General features: G+C 37.5%; 1 protein-coding gene across 1 annotated transcript in view; it reads left to right on the top strand.

Moving 5' to 3' along the window:
* DDAH1 (dimethylarginine dimethylaminohydrolase 1) overlaps positions 1–16,155 on the top strand; it is a 67,230-nt gene that overhangs the window by 30,542 nt on the left and 20,533 nt on the right. Inside the window, exons 2-3 of the mRNA XM_026674154.2 lie at positions 14,299–14,398; positions 15,023–15,096. Of these exons, the coding sequence (XP_026529939.1) occupies positions 14,299–14,398; positions 15,023–15,096 (174 nt within the window). The remainder of the gene's footprint in view (positions 1–14,298; positions 14,399–15,022; positions 15,097–16,155) is intronic.

The following is a 16,155-nucleotide window of genomic DNA, read 5'->3' as shown; positions in this document are numbered from 1 at the left end:
AAAATTAAAGTGGAAAAAAACACTACAGACTGATCCAACTTTGATGTAATGTCCTTAAAACAAGTCAAAATGAAGCTCAGTAGTGTGTGTGGCTGCACGTGCCTGTATGACCTCCCTACAATGCCTGGGCATGCTCCTGATGTGGTGGTGGATGGTCTCTTGAGGGTTCTCCTCCCACACCTGGACTAAAGCATCCCCCAACTCCTGGACAGTCTGTGGTGCAACATGGCGTTGGTGGATGGAGTGAGACATGATGTCCCAGATGTGCTCAATTGGATTCAGGTCTGGGGAACGGGCGGGCCAGTCCATAGCATCAATGCCTTCGCCTTGCAGGAACTGCTGACACGCTCCAGCCACATGAGGTCTAGCATTGTCTCTCATTAGGAGGAACCCAGGGCCAACCGCACCAGCATATGGTCTCACAAGGGGTCTGAGGATCTCATCTCTGTACCTAATGGCAGTCTGGTGAGCACATGGAGGGCTGTGCGGCCCCCTAAAGAAATGCCACCCCACACCATTACTGACCCACTGCCAAAACGGTCATGCTGGAGGATGTTGAAGGCAGCAGAACATTCTCCACGGCATCTCCAGACCCTGTCACGTCTATCACATGTGCTCAGTGTGAACCTGCTTTCATCTGTGAAGAGCACAGGGTGCCAGTGGTGAATTTGCCAATCTTGGTGTTCTCTGGCAAATGCCAAACGTCCTGCACGGTGTTGGGCTGTAAGCACAACCCCCACCTGTGGACATCGGGCCCTCATACCACCCTCATGGAGTCTGTTTCTGACTGTTTGAGCAGCCACATGCACATTTGTGGCCCGCTGGAGGTCATTTTGCAGGGCTCTGGCAGTGCTCCTCCTGTCCCTCCTTGCACAAAGGCGGAGGTAGCGGTCCTGATGCTGGGTTGTTGCCCTCCTACAGCCTCCTCCACGTCTCCTGATGTACTGGCCTGTCTCTTGGTAGCGCCTCCATGCTCTGGACACTACGCTGACAGACACAGCAAACCTTCTTGCCACAGCTCGCGTTAATGTGCCATCCTGGATGAGCTGCACTACCTGAGCCACTTGTGTGGGTTGTAGACTCTGTCTCATGCTACCACTAGAGTGAAAGCACCGCCAGCATTCAAAAGGACCAAACCATCAGCCAGAAAGCATAGGAACTGAGAAGTGGTCTGTGGTCACCACCTGCAGAACCACACCTTTATTGGGGATATCTTGCTAACTGCCTATGCTTTCCACCTGTTGTCTATTCCATTTGCACAACAGCATGTGAAATTGATTGTCAATCAGTGTTATCTAAGTGGACAGTTTGATTTCGCAGAAGGGTGATTGACTTGGAGTTACATTGTGTTGTTTAAGTGTTCCCTTTATTTTTTTGAGCAGTATATTTGTTTATATGTAGGAAAGATGCCTTTGCTTTATTTTTTAGGAAAAGTGATATATTTGGATTAGAAAACTGAATTTTTTTATTAAAATATGTATGCTAATATTTCTAATTGCTCTTAATAGACTTTTGCTGATAAGGACTGAATGATGTTTAAATTGAAGTATTAGAGAATGTAAATTATGTATACTTGTCTATGGGCGAAGTCATCTTTTATATATCTTATAGTAACATACTTCTTCTTGTGCCATATCCATCATTGGATGTTGGCGATCCTGTTTTTATCAACAGCCGGATCAAAAAGTGCTGTTGAGTTTGTCCAAACATAGAAACATACATAGAAATCAAAATAGAACCTTTTCCTTTTTTTCTCTCTCTTTTCACTTTAGATTGCATTAGTGTTTTATATTTGTATTTGTGTTAAATAAATAATTTGATAAAATCACTGTTTAAAATAAAGAAAAAGTGTCCAATAGAAGAAAAAATGACAATATACTATGACTGATTACACAAGCATGTGCTTAAAAAAACTTTTTTAAAAAAGTTACTGATAGTTCTGGTGAAGTAACCTTCATAAGGTAATGAAAAGTTGGAAACAGCTAATCACAATATTGGTTGGTTGGATTTGATTCATAGTCTTTACTATCTATTGTTAAGTCTTGGAATGAGGTCAAGATTATTACATAGCCCACTTCAAAATACTTAGGAGGTTTTGAGGATTGAAAACAATGGTGTAGTTGAAGTACCCATAGACATATATTCTATAAATGTATACAGGTAGTCCTCGAATTACCACCATTCATTTAGTGACTGTTCTAATCCTAATCACACTACTAGACAAGTTTCATTTAATTTAGTAAGGTTTACTGTCGATTAATCATGTTGAATTGCACTATTTAAACTCCCATCTGATAACAGAAACAAATTCTATCTATCATTATTTATTTCTTTGATTTATTTAGCTGGCAAGTATATTTATTTGCCTCAGGGTGACTCTAGGCGGCTCGCAACATTAAAAGCTGTAGAACATTAAAACATAAATATTTCTAAAAACAATAAAAAGAATTGCAATCAACAGTAAAAATTCTATAGTCTGTGCCCTACTTTCTTTAATCAAGATTAAAAGAAATATATTGTTTTGCCCTTATACTGGTACTGCTTGAAAGAAAAAATGCTTGATTTTCTGTTGATTTTCCTTCCTTCCTTCCTATCCTAGCTGCATTTTAACAGTCTCACTGCTTTTTCATGTTTAAACTAGCAAGAAGCCATTTGAGTCTGAACTTGACTTTTGTTAATTAAAATCAAGAGGGTCACCACAATCCTAGAGAAAAATTCCCCAAGTTTTACTTCTATGAGGTTTACATAGATCTACTTTCTAATGTGTTTTGTTTTGGATATGGGTAGGATCAAATTCTGCTTCTAAGCAAGTTGTTGAAATATATTACTAGGAAATGTATCCATCACTGTAACAATTTATTACACCTAATACTGCCTGACTCCCAATGCCTCTCTGTCACTTTCTATAAGCATACAGTATGTTGGATTTTGCATTGGCTTTGATCTGTGTGAACTAAGGATGTTCTTCATTCAGCATTCCAAGTAAGCTTCAGAATATTTTGTTCCACTAATATGTATGATTCAGTGAACTTGAAAGATTCTGTGGAAATACTGTCCTTATAAATATTAAATAATATTAATCTTAAGCACTGTACTTCAGAGGGAAAAAGAAATAAACCCACCACAGCATCTTAATTAGCTCTAATATTCTATTGTCATCCCTCCTTCAGCAAATCTGCAGCTGTTCCATTGGCTAAGGGTGGTATATCAGGGGTGTCAAACTGGCGGCCCATGGGCCGGATGTGACATGTGCAAGCCACGCCCACCCCAGCTCCGCAAATGGAAAAACGTTGTAAAACTTCACGTGATGGCAACGTGACACCGCAAGTTTGACACCCGTGTGCTATACAATAAAGTGGAAGGGGTTTTCTATTTTTTTGACAGTTCATAACCCACCCAACAGATCAGGTACTGAACAGGCAAAGAGAAGCAAGTTCAGATGACTCAACTTTTGTTTCTCTGTGCAAACAAAGGGAAGAGAAGATATGACAAAGGTATCCGCCCCAAGGATAAAACATCCAGGCACAAACTGAGCAATGGGGTATATGCAGTACCATGCAGTGAGCCACATGCAGATCTGTACATTGGAGAAACAAAACAACTACTTAATAAATACACAGCACAACACAGGAGAACAAATCCATCAGGACGATTTAGCAGCCCATCTGCATTTAAAAGACAAAGGCCACTCTTTTGAAGATAGCAAAGTCCATGTTTTGGACAGAGAGAACCACTGGTTTGAAAGAGGTCAAAGAGGCCATCTATGTCAAAATTGATCAGCCCTCTCAATAGAGGGGGAGGGATACAACATCATCTATTTCCAATCTACAAATAGGCCTTTCAACAATTTCAAGAAGGCTCCACATCCATTTGCACTACTCGGGTGACACAGGAAAAAGTCCAGGTGGCCTTAACGCTAAAAGAATGCAAATGACCAGCTGTCTGTAAGGAGTATATAAATCCTTCCATTCCCCACCATCCAGTCAGAGCTAAAGAAGCTTCTTGGATAAGAAGCCAAAAGTCTTCAAACAAAAACCAGAAAGTCCAGTTGCATCCCTGAAAAAGCACCTTTGGGACAACCATGACCTGACTGAGAATCTCTATTGAAACTCTTTCATTTGGTGGCAAGCCAGAACAGAGGCTATAGAGGCAGGATAAAAATTGTCAGTGGGAATCCAAAATGTTATGCCAATATAGTTTTCTGCTGGCTTAAGAATGAATGGATAGTACTTTAACTGAGACATAGGAAAGACTCTCAAATAAAGTGGTCATACCATAATTCAGGGGTGTGCAACCTTTCACCTTCCCTGGGCCACATTAGAAGATGAAAATTTGGTTTGGGTCGCACATAATTAAATTAAATAATTAATTAAATTAAATAATTAAATTAAATTAAATTAAATTAAATTAAATTAAATTAAATTAAATTAAATTAAATTAAATTAAATAAATTAAATTAAATTAAATTAAATTAAATTAAATTAAATTAAATATTAAATTAAATTAATAAAATAAAATAAAATTATTATTTATTATTTATTATTAATTATTTATTAAAAATTATTTATTTTTTATTTTATAATTTTCCGGCCAAATTTTGCAGGGGAGGGGGGAAAAGCTCGCCTGCCTCATGCCTATCTCTCCTCCTGCAAATTATTTATTTTTTATTAATTTTCCGGCCAAATTTTGAGGGGTGGGGGAGGGGGAAGAAAGCTTGCCCGCCTCACGCCTACCTCTCCTCCTGCAAATGCAGCAGCGGTGGCGGGGGCAGAAGTAGCAGCGGCGGTGGCGGCGGCGGGGGGCAGAAGCAGCGGCGGCGGCGCGGCAACGGGGCACAAGCAGCGGCGGCGGCAGAGGCAGAAGCAGCAGTGGCGGCGGCGGGGGGGCAGAAGCAGCAGTGGCGGTGGGGGCAGAAGCAACAGCGGTGGTGGCGGCAACAGCAGGAGGTGGCGGGGCGGGACTTTTGGGCTGCGGCTGCCCGCCTTTTCTGTTGCTCGCCTCGCCCGCCTCGCGCCTACCTCTCCTGCCTCCTCCTCGCTGGATCTTTCATGAAGGTTGGGGTGGGCGTTGGGCCGCATTACGAGGCGACCTGGGCTGCATGCGGCCCGTGGGCCGCGGGTTGGACAAGCCTGCCATAATTGTTCCTCATTTGTCTAGATTCTCATTAAATTCCTTTTTATTATTTTCATCTCTTTCTCCTGCTAAAAATCCATTGGATTCATTATATGCTCTCTATTTTTTTAAAAAACTAATCCAGTTAGAATACCTCATTAAATCAGTCTTATGCATGTTTGAATTCTCAGCTAGCTGATTTTTAAATTGAAATTTAAGGCAAATGTGGATAAGATCAGAAGCATGTTTCTTTTAATCAGACCAGTATCATTTGTCACAATGCTACAAAAATGTTTTAGCGGATTTGATACTTCAGTGCCATTTAGAGAATCAACCAAATGATACTATATTTACCATATATTTATACTGTTTATGCTGTTTCTGGAAAAGCAGGCCTAACATATAACCGCACCTTCCATTTATGTGTTCTGAAGTCATTGGGAACTGTAGTCCAGTATGTGCACCTGGAGGATAACTTATTAAGGAAGGCCATCTTAGTATATTTACCATAATATGTTCCTACATCCATTCCAAATATATGTAGCTGCCAACTTGGTAGTTTTTGTTACCAAAAATGTTGGTTGTCATTAAAGTGGAAGAGTTATTTAATATTAGGAATTTTCCTTTTCGGTCTTTGACAACTATTAATTATCACTTGGTCAGTCGATGTGAATCATTTTCATGACCTCAGGCAGTACTCCAATGGTAAGAGTAAATTACTGCTTAATCTACACAGGGAACTCATTCAACATTGGGTGGTATTATGCATTCCTATGAATCATAACTTGGATATGAAATACAGATTACCGATAGAGTCTTTTTAAATATTTAAGATGAGAAGAATATTTTTGGGATCACATTCTTCATTCTATCATTTTAATCCCAGGCAATACATTGATTTTATTTTATTTTTTGCTAATCTTAGAAAATGTTTTCCTTTTGATAAATGGCCATGCTAGTTGCTTACTGCTTGGCTTTATGCATACGAATTCTTATTTATTATTTATTTTATAAAGTTTCCTTTTTAAATAAGAATGATAACTAAAAGGGAGGGCTCAATATAAACAGTTTCTAGGAGCAGGAAGATCAGGCAGTTAAAATAGAGTCGCTAGTGTTCTCTGAAAAGGAGTAAGTGTTCTGAATATTTTGTGTCAAGCTCTGAACAAACAACCCAGAAACAACAGAACTGTAAAACATCTCATTGTTAGGAAAAAGGAATGTTCTTACATGGTTTGATTGTTATCAACATTTTCAAGCAGGTCTATTAGCAATTTAATGGAATATTGGTTATTCATGGACAATAATAGCTCTGGTTGAAATGTCCATTATGTTCTCTCTTTCCCATGCACTTTGGAATGAGTAGAATGTGATAGCTGAGCTTTCAGCAAGCTTCATGAATTTTAAATACCTTTCATTGCCTCCAAAAGGGGGAGGCACATGGCATGTGGTCAATGGTGCACTTGGAATTAGCAGTCATTCTAGTATTAGGTGTCTCAAAAGATAATGAATGCTTGGCTTATGCAGGTGCATTCTTGGCCTGCCGTGCATGTCCAGGCAGAATAGATTATGCCTCTTTAGTTCGACGTCTTGCAAAATAGCCAATTGTTACTTTGTGCAGAGAAAAGTATTCAAAATATTGCTTTGTCAGCATACACGACTCTGGCTTAATTTTTTTTTTTTGTTATTTCGATCATCTTTATTCAATCAATTTTTATCTAATGTTTTTGCAGTATGATAATTAACTCTCATGAAGTGTTTCTATATGTCCATAATGTATCTCCATAACTTATCTTGATACTCTTTAGAGTTCTATCTTTCTTATTCTTCTCATTATTACAGTTTTGAATGGGAATTTTCTCTTATTGTGTGCACAAATACATAGCTGCAGACTGAGGCACATCACACAAAAGAGGAAGAAAATATGCATAAAATATCAAGTAAACACTGTAATTTAAATAAAAATGGGGTATAATTTACCATAAGAGAGCCAGTATGGTGTGTGGTTAATATGCTAACCTACAAACCAGGAAACTTAGGCATGAAAGCCAGCTGTGTGAGGCCAGTTACTCTCTCTGAATGTAACCCACCTCACAGGATTGTTGTTTGAACAGATCAACCCTTCAAACAGAGAACCTCTTTAGACAGCCTTCTGACCATCACAGGCATGATATTCTTCCGATTAAAATCGGAATTCCGATTTTTTTGGGAATCGCCCCCTCCTTTTCCCCCACCCTTCTTCTCCTCCTTCCCCTCCCCTTGGAGGCCCCGTGTCAGGAGTTGCTAGCGCGGCTCCGCACGGCTCCAGTCCCACGTTGCCTCAGGAAGGGAAAGGCAAAAAGGAAGAGCCACGGCGGCGCTTTGCAATGGCAGCAGCGGCTCCTGGTTTTGCCTTTCCCTTCCCGAGGCAACGCGGGACTGGAGCTGCGTGGAGCTGCGCCGGCGGTAGCAACTCCTGACAGCCCCAGCCGGATACCTGAGCGGAGCCCGGGCGGTGCGAGCGGAGGCCGCTGAGCGGCAGGAAAAGGGAGCTGGGCCAGCCACAGACCAGCCTCCGTGCAACACGCCGCCGCCTGGCCCTGGTGAGGGAAGGCAGCGGGCGCTCCCCGGGCGCGCGGCGGGGGGTCTCTTGGCCGGCCCCGATTTTTTTTTCAGAGCGGAATATTATGCCTGCCATCATTAAAATACAGGCCAAGGCTTGCACATGCTTACCTCTGGAGTCCATCACTGCAATACAGATTCAACAGCACTAGGTGCTGTTTTTTATTTTTATTTTTATTTTTAAAAAAAGATCAGATCACTGTTTATGGCTCTTGTAACAATCACTTGTTGTTTGAGAGATATTTAAAAATGACTAAAGAAGAAGAAAATAAAACTGACATTACTGGTTTGGCTATGATCTGTGGAGACTGTGACTTCATTCTTGATACTTGGATGATATCTTTTTTTATGTATGCTAAGGCTACAGTAGTATTTGTTCCAATTTAATTGCTGCTCATGGACATATGACAAGAAAAACAATGCAATATCACACATTAGTGTGTTATGTATGTGTTAGAACTGCATTCATAGCATTGTAGGTCACTATTGCTACTATTTTCTATGGGTTAAAAAGAAACATTTGTTAATTATACCTGTATCTCCCTCTCTCTGTAGTTCATAATGTTGACAAGCATGCTTTTTTTTTTCTTAGAAAAAGATACTAATTTATTGTATCCTGGATCCTTTATAAAAAGTCTTTTGGCAATATTTATGTTAGATACTAACTTGTTATTAGTACCATTGCTGAATGAAAAAGAATCCTATTCCCTTTATTGTTAATTTCCCCCCTCTTAATAATTATGCTTTCCTCTGTGATGCTGCTTTATCCCTTCAAACAGAGAGGCAGACTTTCCTTTTTCATTTTTTTCTATTGCTAGACCTTGAAATGATTCCCATCAATAAGAATGATAATTTAAATAGTCCTTGCAAAACGACCATTCTTTTAATGACTGTTCCAAGTTGCAATGGTGCTGAAAAAAGTGACTTATGATTACTTCTCGCATTTACAATAGTCATTTACTTCCCTGCGGTCATGTGATCATGGTTTGATCTATTGGCAACTGTCATACAGTTATGACAGTCACAATATCTTGCAGTCATGTGATTTTGCCACTTGTGACCTTCCCAGCTGGTTTATGACTATGAATGATTCACTTAATGACTGCAACCAGGACTGCTGGAATAACATTAAGCAGGATGGTCATGTGTTGTTTTGCTTAACAGCCATTTCACTTAATGATTGAGTTTCTTGTCCCAATTAGGGTACTTAAGCAAGGATTAATTGTTCTACAAGGCTGAAGCCTACTGTACTAGGACATGCCTAAAAGCAGTATGTGAAAAAAATGTATCAGTATGCAGAAATGTAGCTCCAGGAGGATTGATTGGGCATGTATGATATGCCTTCTGAATGAGCCAGGTGGCACCGTTCCATTTGTACGTATTAGCTTCTTGGAAAATGCACTAGGCTCATGCAGCACTTTAGATTTGATTCCACAAAGGGCACAATCTGAAACAATTTTTTGTAACTGAGTCCAAAGTGCTGCATGGTGTGCTGGGTGATAGACAATATATCTGGGCAATATTCTGATCAATGTTTGTGCATTAATACATGTGCGTATACTTTTTAATTATAAATGAGAAGATTCAAAGCACCAAGAAAATTAAATGCATAACATGTAGATCTGTTGTGATATCTGTTTGAATTAGAGGAAGGAGCATAGTGATAAAATTTTGAATTAGAGGAAGGGGTAGTGATAAAATTTTAGAATATAATGATGAAAAAAATAAAAAGAATGTCTTTTAAAGCTTGCATGTCTGTTTGCTTTACCAGTTTTCTATTATTGTTATTGTTAGTAGTATATTCAGGCAGATGTTCAGACTGGATTTGGCATTTTTGGTCTACCTATCGAGTCCTTTCTAAGCACTTGGAATAGGCAGATATATTGTCTCACGATGTAAGCTGTTCCAAGTAAAGCTGCATTTTATTCCAAGTAAAGCTGACTTTTATTGTTGTTGTTGTTTGTTGCTAATAGGCTAGCTTGCATTTTCACTTCTTTGAAAATAGTTTAGAGGTTGAGAATGATATTCACATACTTTCCCCAATTCTGCAGTGCATCAGTAAGTACCAGACAAAGCAATTATTTGCTGGAAAATTTATTCCCCATTAAATGGCATTCCAGATTTCTTTTAGGAGTTGAGGTTACAAAAGAGTTGTTCCGCTAACCATTTCAAAGAATACATGCAAAGGAAAGTAGAGCATCTTGATTGTAGATCCATATTTTCATAAACATATTTATAATCATTACAATTACAAACCTGTTTTGTAAATTGTTCTATGCTATTTGCAGTGAAGTATTAATTTTCCTCTCCTTCTTCTGCTTATCAACCTGTCATATTTCCTTTCAATTGAAAAACTTTTGTTTAGTTGCCAGAGCTGTGATAACTGAGCACTGGGAAATAATTTCTAAAAAATGTCTTGCATTTAAAGTATGTTGGCACAAATATAGAGGACACAGGTATTTTACATGCAGCAATTGAAAAAAAAAAGATGAACTGCATCTGTGCAATGACCAATGAGCTCCATTTTTAAGGTCCAGGGGTTGAGGAAACCAGATTTTTACAAATACCATCAAATACATTGAGTATTCTTTCCCTTCAAACAAAGTTCAGCTGGCTTAGACCCAGAGTCTCTCAACCAGATTTATTATGGATTAGATACATTCCATCTCACAACAGGAATGTGCTTATTAGGAAGGAGGGAAAATGGGGAACAAAGCAATAAAGGCTTAACCATTCAAGTGCTTGATATATCAGTGGGAAATTCTTATTAGAAAATATTTGTATTTTATCTTAAACTGAGACTATATTCAGCTTTCATGTGAAAAGATATGAACAGATGCACCATTTAGAGAATAGTAGACACCGTTTCCATGCTGTTATAAATGTGCATTTTCGCTTCCAAGGGAAGACTTTAAAAAGATGTAGACATGATATTTCAGTGGAAAAAGTCCACTAAGTAAAAAAATCATCTGTTTTTTAAAAGCTGCAATGTTATAGATCCATCCATATTTAATGAAACATAGAGTCAAGCTATTGGTTTAAATGGAACAAGCTATTCACAACTAAAGTTTCACTGATTTAATTAAATCAGTGACAGAGTTTGCATTCAAACTGTAGTTTAGCTTCAGTCAAATATAGACATGGGCATCTTATATTTTGCAATTGAAAAACCAAGTTGTATTCTACCAAAGGATAGTTTTTAAACACAAGAAATTGAGAAACAGTAAAGAATGTACTTCATCTAAGATACCTACACTGTATAAAGAGATTATCCTATGAAAGTAGCTATTGATTCCATTGATACCAGATCAAACAGAACTACTTTCTGTTTGGTTTGGCTATTGAAGCATCATTCCATTGTCTTTCATATGTAAAGCTTTAATTGTCAAAATCAAAAAAGGAATTTGTTTACATTGTTCAGCATTTCCTGACATGTAAAACAGTATGGATAAAAATTAATCAAAAATGTCAACTACATTTCTCATAATATTGTTTAGAAGACTAAACAATAAATACCAATTCACTTTTGTGCAAGGACAACTAAGAAGGAATAGTTTCAAAATTAGATTTAGAGATAAATAATCAGATTTCCTTAAAAATACCAGAACTTGAAGCAGAACTGAATTGAGGATGTGATGAGCCAACCTATCCTACCATTGCTTTTTCTACATGGTTCTGCAAAGTATATTCTTATCAGTAGATGACAGCATCACAAGATAGAGAGGAGGTAATTCAATCACTTGTTGAAATTCCAAAAAATAAAGACATGTCCCAACTACTTAAACTTTAACTTCTCCAATTTCCACAGAGTATTTATTATTTATTTAATTTAATTTATATTTTCTGGGCCTGATTTCAGGCTCTACTGCAGTAAAAGGTAGTCCCATGTTTTAAAACCCGGCATATCATCACTGCTTGTGATTTCTTAATGGATACAGTACATTGATTGTGTTGGTGATGGATGGGAGCCCTTAGGCTTCAGAATTTCAATCTTGAAGGAGCTGGGCTTAGACATATCATGGATTTAGGTTCAGTATTAGGATGTCGGCTCGGTGCTCAGTGTAAGTCTTCCTCACTTATTCCATATATTCTTATTCTCCTGGATGGAACAATATGTGTTTATGTGGTCTAGATTTAATGAAAAAAATAAGGATTGAATTAATTCCCGGGTTGGACGGCTCTTCATACAATCGTCATACCCTAGTCACTGATGACTCAATTATTGCAAAGCACTTTAGGTTGGATTGCCCATAAAAACCACTTACAAGTTTCAACTGGCCCAGAATGCATTGGTGCAGGCAGTGATGGGCATGCCTCAGTATGTCCATGTGACACTACTGTTTTACAAGCTACACCAGCTGCCTGTATTTTTCTGGAGAAATTCAAGGCAATGGTCATCACCTATAAAGCCCTACATGACATAGGGACAGGTTATTTGAGAAACCATCTATCTCCCATGTTTTCTACCCATCTACTAGGAGCTGACATATTTGGCATGCTCCAGAGCAGTGGTGGGCTTCAAATAATTTAACAACCGGTTCTCTGCCCGGTTGCTGGGTGGGTGTGGCTATGATAGCCGGGGTCTAATCAGCCTTCTGCATCATCACTGAGAGTGAAAATGGGCTGTGGAGGGCCCGTTTTCCACCTCCCCGGGCTCTGGAGGCTCTCTGGAGGCTGGAAATAGGCCCATGTTTGCCCTCCATGAACCTCTGGGAGGCCCGTTTTCCACCTCCCCAGGCTCCACGCGCCCCCTGCACTTACCTGGGATCCAAAACAGTCTGCATGGGGACTCCTGGGAGGGGTGGGATGGAGCGGGGCCAGCCGGTCATCAGAACTACCAGTTTGCCGAACCGGACGTAAAATTAACATCCGGTTTGCCCAAACCAGCATGAACTAGCTGAAGCCCACCTCTGCTCCAGAGCCTCTTAATTAAACAATGCCACCGGGAAGTGTGCTTCGCTTGTTGCAGTGGTGGGATTCAAATTTTTTTACTACTGGTTCTGTGGGTGTGGCTTGGTGGGCCTGGCAGGGGAAGGATACTGTAAAATCTCCAGTCAGAGGTGATATTTTCTGGTTCTCCAAACAACTCAAAATTTCGCTACCAGTTCTCTAGAACTGGTGAGAACCTGCTAAATACCACCTCTGGTTTATTGCAGTATTTGTCTTCTGGAACGAGATCCCATCTGAATTCTGTGTGATTGTCACCCTACTGGCGTTATGTAAGTCCTCAAACACCTGATTGTGTCCCAGGTCTTAATTGCTCCTTGTTAGAAATCTTTGATCTGTGTTTTTGTACAGAGCAACCAAATCCCATCTTGTTTTGTTTTGTATTGTGGTTTTATGGTTTATTATATTGCGAACTTCCCAGAGTTATTCTGAAATTAAGCAAACACCTAAATTGAAACAAACAAACAAACATTACTGGAACTGATTATTTTGATCAGTAAACAGTGTTGGTGGGGAAAAGTTTGATCTTTTTTTACCAATGTTGCATTCATGGCCTCCTGCTATTGTCTAGTTTTAGGAAGGAGGTTATAAGATCTGATTATGTCAAATCAAACCGAAGCCTTTATTAAGGCCTTTACATCAAAGAAAAATACATACATGTATAATTAATAAAACTAAAGGGTAGACAAAAATTACATAAAATAAATTTTCATAAAGTAAAATATCTGTTTCTTAATACATCTAGTTTAGCCCAATTAAAAAAATTAAGGTATATGCTTGAAATGTGTATTGTGCATTTAAGATATTGTTGATAGACCTCAAACTGATAATTTGATCATTGTTTTTAATATAAATTGCACAGTTGAAAACCATTTATTCTTTGTCACATGGCAAATATTGTTTTACTGTCCTAACAGTCACATGAAAACATCTAAAATTGACCATATTAAATATATAATTGTAGTTCAAGAAATAATTTGTTAGACTTGATATAAAAATTATAGCAAAGCAGTTCCATATTTATTGATAAGTTGGCAGCTTGGACTATTTAGTTACTTATTACATGTACTGCTCTTTTTTATAACTCCATATATTAACATAGTTGAGATTTTTTAACAACAAGTTCAAAGATGGCTTGGCGTAGAAATATTCTAGTTCAAAATGGGGTAAATGTATAACTGAGTCAGAATACCTGCAGTACTTTAATGTGGATATCAACGAAATTGTACAGGATATGTTTTACATTTTCTCTAGAGATTTAAATTGTTGTCAAGCTGTATATAACAGAAACACAGGGAAATTATTGTCATCATAAGATGACAAAAATATGCTATGATCATTATTCTTCAAGATAGCATTCTACTTCAGACAAAGTCATCGTAACTTTTACAGTGAATCGTGATTTTAAAAAAAATGTTTTAGTTTATTGAATTTGTCTTTTTCTTGAATCTATTGTAACCAGAGTACATGAAGTAGAATGTTAGATCAGTAACAATGGCAATGCTATCATTTTAAGGTTTAATAAAGCTGACTTATTAAAAGAAGTGTGATTTCAGTTAGAGTAGATCTGAAGTTCAGAAGTGTGCAGATATTTTAAGTTGGCATCACTAAACCAAAATTTTATTTCATTTTTTCAAACAGGTTGAAGCAATGAAAACAGCACTTAACAGTCTTAGCCTGAATATTGTAGAGATGACAGATGACCAAGCAACCTTAGATGGAGGAGATGTTTTATTTACAGGTATAGTAAGGTTAAAAATCTTTTTAATATTTGAAGTCTGCAGACAGGTTTATTTATAATGTATTTATTTTCTACAATATGTGCAAATTCTCCTAACACAATATTAAATTAGTAAATTTGCTTTCCTATCATTGATATTAGACTTTCAATATAGTAAATCTTTTTCCAAGTTAAAATTTGGTCTTCTTATAATAACAAGTGAAGGAGAACAAATGTAATAAGTATCACTGATATTATGTCATGTGTTATGTATTATGATAAATATAAAAAAAGATTTCCTCTGACATTGACCTTCTTAGTTGGTAACATACATTGTAAATTACATATAGTTTTCTTCGTCCAATATTGGTAACATTTAGGTCTTAATGATCTTATATTTATTACAAGCAGGGAAAATACAAAAACAATTTAATTTTAGATAAAATGTAAATTTTTAAAAAAGTGTTAAGTTCATAGCCTGAACAAGAAATTGGAAATAAAATCATACACTAATTAGGAAAGTGGTAGTGATAAAGGTTAATGAAAGAATGTTTGCAATAGCCGCATTATAATAGACTTTTGATAATTTTTGGTTCTTCTAGTCCATGCTGCTTTTAAACTAAATGTATCTTTTCTGCTTTTAAGGTCGGGAATTTTTCGTGGGTCTTTCAAAGCGGACCAACCATCGTGGTGCAGAAATTCTGGCAGACACCTTTAAGGTTAGCAGATTTACAAGTGTTCTTTCTGGAGATAGATATACAGGTATAAAGGCATGGGAATTTGTACAATTCCCCACTTGAGCCTGCCTCCTGACTTGATGGTTGCTCTCCAACACCAGACCATTGTATCATTTATTTTAACCAACTGGGATTTATTAAACATACTCACACACACATCACCATAAGCTATATACAATGGTAACAAACGTCATTGGGTTCATATTAAACTAAAGCCAAACAATAATTAGGAATTACCATGGAGCACAGTAATTAGTAATTACTGTGATGTGTGAATCAAGCCAGTATTCTATCTTATGATTTATCAGCAGGATAAAAATGAGGGGGGGGAATGAGGAAAGTGATACACGATGCTTTAGGCTAGTCTGATTTTTGCATAAGATTTCATTACAGATGAAGGTAAAAATACCCGGGAGCTTATATGCTTAGCACTTTTTTAAAAAAAATAAATGTAATAAATTATCATCCAAAATTACCAAAGATTTTTAAGGTATTATAATACTAAACTGATTCTAATAATATAACTCACCGAATTTAATTTATTTTCACTGGACGTTTATAGAATGAGCAGTGTCCCAAAAGTGTTTTAACTTACAGAAAGTCAATAAGTTTGTTTTACAAATCATACTGATTTCTATTTTTTCTGGTTCCTGTTCGTAAAAATAGATGCTTTTAATGCTTTCCAACATTATAATATATTTATTTTAGATGATGTTAGTAAAATTCATATACATTGTAAATGTACATGAATTTTTTCTTGGAATAATTCATTTTTGCTTCTTTTCTAAAATAATGAAATGTGAAGTGTTTCTAGAACTGAGTTCATTTATCTTCAAAATATATGCAGATATTCAGACACTGAAAAGTACAATTTACAGATAGTCCTTATCTTACAACCATAATTGGGGCCAAAATTTTAATTGCTAAGTGGTTAAGTGAGTCTTGCCTTTTTTGTCACAGTTGTTAAATGAATCACACAATTCTTAAGCGAATCCAGCTTTCCCCATTGCTTTTCCTTGTCAGAAGATAGCTGGGAAGTTC

This window comes from Notechis scutatus, chromosome 3 (genome assembly GCF_049901735.1).
Source record: "Notechis scutatus isolate UNSWTSFEM ecotype Mainland chromosome 3, rNotScu1.2, whole genome shotgun sequence".
NCBI classification, from domain to species: Eukaryota; Metazoa; Chordata; class Lepidosauria; order Squamata; family Elapidae; genus Notechis; species Notechis scutatus.
Note: the sequence above shows the minus strand (reverse complement) of the source record. Positions and strands in the feature narration are given on the sequence as shown.